The sequence below is a fragment of the Grammomys surdaster genome, unplaced genomic scaffold (assembly GCF_004785775.1).
Source record: "Grammomys surdaster isolate TR1022 unplaced genomic scaffold, NIH_TR_1.0 62, whole genome shotgun sequence".
NCBI lineage: Eukaryota > Metazoa > Chordata > Mammalia > Rodentia > Muridae > Grammomys > Grammomys surdaster.
The window spans coordinates 1,115,854-1,119,270 of NW_021604564.1; the positions used below are offsets into that span (position 1 = coordinate 1,115,854).

At 48.8% G+C, this 3,417-nt stretch overlaps 1 protein-coding gene across 1 annotated transcript in view; it reads right to left on the minus strand.

Annotated features, from left to right (window-relative positions):
• Positions 1-422: 422 nt before the first annotated feature.
• The window catches only part of Acer1 (alkaline ceramidase 1), a 26,707-nt gene continuing 23,712 nt past the window's right edge, over positions 423-3,417 (minus strand). Inside the window, exons 5-6 of the mRNA XM_028755429.1 lie at positions 814-951; positions 423-591 (exon numbers count right to left, since the gene is read on the minus strand). Of these exons, the coding sequence (XP_028611262.1) occupies positions 423-591; positions 814-951 (307 nt within the window). The remainder of the gene's footprint in view (positions 592-813; positions 952-3,417) is intronic.

Sequence of the window (3,417 nt, forward strand, 5' to 3'; positions counted from 1 at the left end):
AATGTTCTCTGGCTACTCCCCACTTTCCCAGAACACTATCATAACCCAGTTGGATCTATAACACTCATAAACAGTCCCAGATGTGCAAGCTGCCAGAGAGCAAGCATTATGCTTCAAGCAGGTGCTGTATCAGCCACACACCCATCCACCCACCACATCAGTGGCCATGGAGAAGCTGTGGTCTCATAGGCAGAAGTAGGACACAGGCCAGTCATTCCACACACCAGGCAGCCCCTGCCCAGGGTACTGTCAGCAAACTAGTAGCCTGAGCCACAAGTAAGTCCATCCTGTGCCAACAGAGCAGGACAAGGAGCATGGGTGTGGGGCCTGCGAGTGTGCCCACTGAAACCCTGATCCTACCCTGTATCCTCAGAACACAGGAGACTAGGTGGCTTGTCGGAGAACAGAGACTACAGCAGAGCTCAGCAGTTCTTGTCATTCTCCTGGATCTCCACATAGGGTAGCCCAATGAGCCAGCTGTCCTGGGGCCAGTAGTGGACTTTGAGGGTTTTATCTGGCATCTCATACTTGGCGTCCACCAGGGCCATGGTCACGATACCATAAGGGAAAGTGATGCTTATGAGGACATGCCTGTGGTTAAAAGAGGGTGGGGTAAGAAATCAAGAGGTGCCCCAGCCCTACCCAGTCTTCTTGTATCTTTAGGTCCAGGCAGCCTTATAGCCTCTCCCCACCACCTCTACATCCCAGTGTCTGGATCTTGTCCTTCTTCCACTCTTGCACCCCAGACACACCTCTACATCTAGCATCTGAACTCTGACATGGGATTCTTGGGATCCAAGAGGGGTATTTTACCAAATGCTATGCAGATAGAAGAAGTGAATCCGCTGCCAGAAACTGCAAAGTACACGGTCACTGATCCAGCTGGTCAGTGCAACTGCCCATAAGATCACAGAAACCGCAATCATATGCCGAAGATCCTCATCTCTAGTCCTGGGGACAAAGAGAGGGCCTGGGTTGGGAGTTGGTGGGGGGGGGTATGGAGGAGGATGGGCAGATGAATGGACAGACAGACAGATGGGCAGGTAGATGGATGGTTGGATGGTGGGTAGGTAGATGGATAGGGGCTGAGGGGGAACATGGATGGGTGGCTTTGTAAGTGAGTGGATAGATGATGGGTAGGTGGGTGTGTGGGTGGGTTTGTGGGTTGACGATAGGTAGGTGGATGGATGGGTGGAGATGATTGATGGGTGCATCTGTACTAACACAGAAGGCAGTGTCCTAAGTGGCTGATGGGAAATTCATCTATCCAGGAGATGTGTCTCATAGGTTGGAGACGGACAAGTGGTGTTTTTAAGGGAGCTGGTGTTTGCTGTAAGTTGGCTCTGGGGTATCTCCCAGTGGCTCTTGTGTTAAAAGATCTATCTTTGCCTCCACTCTGTAGGGAGGTAATAGAACTTTTCAGAGTTGAGACCTAGAAGAGGTCTTTCATTCACTTAAAATGTGTTCTTGAAGAGGATTATGGGAACCCCAGTCCAACCAACCCAAGTCAATAGGGTCAAGCAATCAGTACACAAACCCCTAAAACCATGGGCCAAAACAACAGACAGCAACAATTAGCCCAAGCCAGGTGCAAAGAGGCACATTTGTTGTCTCAGAACCTGGGAGGCAGAGGGAGGGGGATCATTGGGATTTTGGAAGCCAACCTGAGCTACACAGTAAAGCCCTGTTTGAAAAAAAAGAAAAAAAAATAGGAAGAAAAAAAACTAGAATAATTCTCTCTCTCTCCCTCCCCCCTCTCTCTTTCTCTTACACACACATACACACACATACACACACACACACACACACACACACACCTGCCTATATGTTCTAAGCTTGCTTCAGCTCCTAGGCTAAACTAATCCTCTTGTTCAGCTTCACAAACACCTAGTACTATACAGGTCTATGTCCCGTGAGGTCATGTGAGACTAGTCAGCTATTCGTGCTGTCTCAGCTATGTTACAGTAGCAGAAAGCTAACAATGATGCTTACTACGTGCTCATAGTTAAGATTCAATAAGGTATTGGGGGGAGCGGGGGACAGGTTGTGTGTGTGTGTCCGCACGTAGACGTGTGCACGTGGGAGTGTAATAGGGCAGTGCATTTTCTGGTAGGCATGTCTTGAAACAACTCAAGACCATAATGTAGGTTCCTGGTCAGCAGAATCAAATCCAGGTTCCCAGGAGAAGAATGTTCTAGAGAAGAATGAGAAAGCTGTCCTGTATCAATAGACAAACAGGTTCTGTCTTATTGCTCTACAGTTTCTGGTTAACTGGTTTGACCTCTAGTTCCTAGTCACTTTAATGTATGGTTTCTGGCTTGCTGGACCTATGATTTCCAGTTGTCGTCTTTGTAGTTTCTAGTTGGTTTTGTTAATGGTTTCCGGTTTCCAGTTTCTTATGGTTTCATTGGCTTAACCTTTGGATTCTGGTTGGATTGGCTGATAGGTTACAGTTTGTGTGAGCTATGCTTTCTAGTCAGTTTCACTTTCAAGTTTTGTATAGCTTGACCTGTGGATTTCAGTTACAGTTACTTATTGTACACAAGTTAAACATGGAAACGGACAAGCTCTGGGCTGTACTGTTGTACAGCTCAGTAGGTGAAGGCACTTTCGGCTAACCTGACAACCCCAGCTGGATGGGTGGTACACAGATGCTGTGACGCACATAAATAGAAATAAATTAATATAAAACATATGCGTGTTGGTTTTCTGAGACAGAGTTTCTCTGTGTAGCCCTGGCAATCCTGGAACTCGCTCTGTAGACCAGTCCGTCCTCAAACTCAGAGAGATTTGCCTGTCTCTGTCTCCCAAGAAGTGGGATTAAAGGCGTGTACCACCACCATCATTACAGTATATGTTTTAAGACAATGTTTGCAGGCTGACAGACTATTCAGAAAGAACCCTTGCCCTTCCTGTTCACAGGTTAACATGGGGAATGGGTGCCCCCCCCAGGAGACTGGAGTTAGAAACTCTAAAAGTACAAAACTACTGAAAAGCACATAGCTCCGAAGGGAAACAGAAGGAAACTCCTAGGCAACTGACACTTGCTTCCTATAAAGCACTAACAACTGTTTTGTGTGATGCTGGGACTAGAACCCACATACTAGAACATATTAACAGGGGCTTTACACATAAAACACTCAGCCCAGTGGGAGATCCTGGGGGGGCTCCACCCTGACCACGCCCCAGACCCTCACCGGGAGATTCTGGGGGGGGCTCCACCCTGACCACGCCCCAGCCCCTCACTGGGAGATTCTAGGCGGGGCTCCACCTTGACCACGCCCCAGACCCTCACCGGGAGATTCTAGGTGGGGCTCCACCCTGACCACGCCCCAGACCCTCACTGGGAGATTCTAGGCGGGGCTCCATCCTGACCACGCCCCAGACCCTCACTGGGAGATTCTAGGCGGGGCTCCA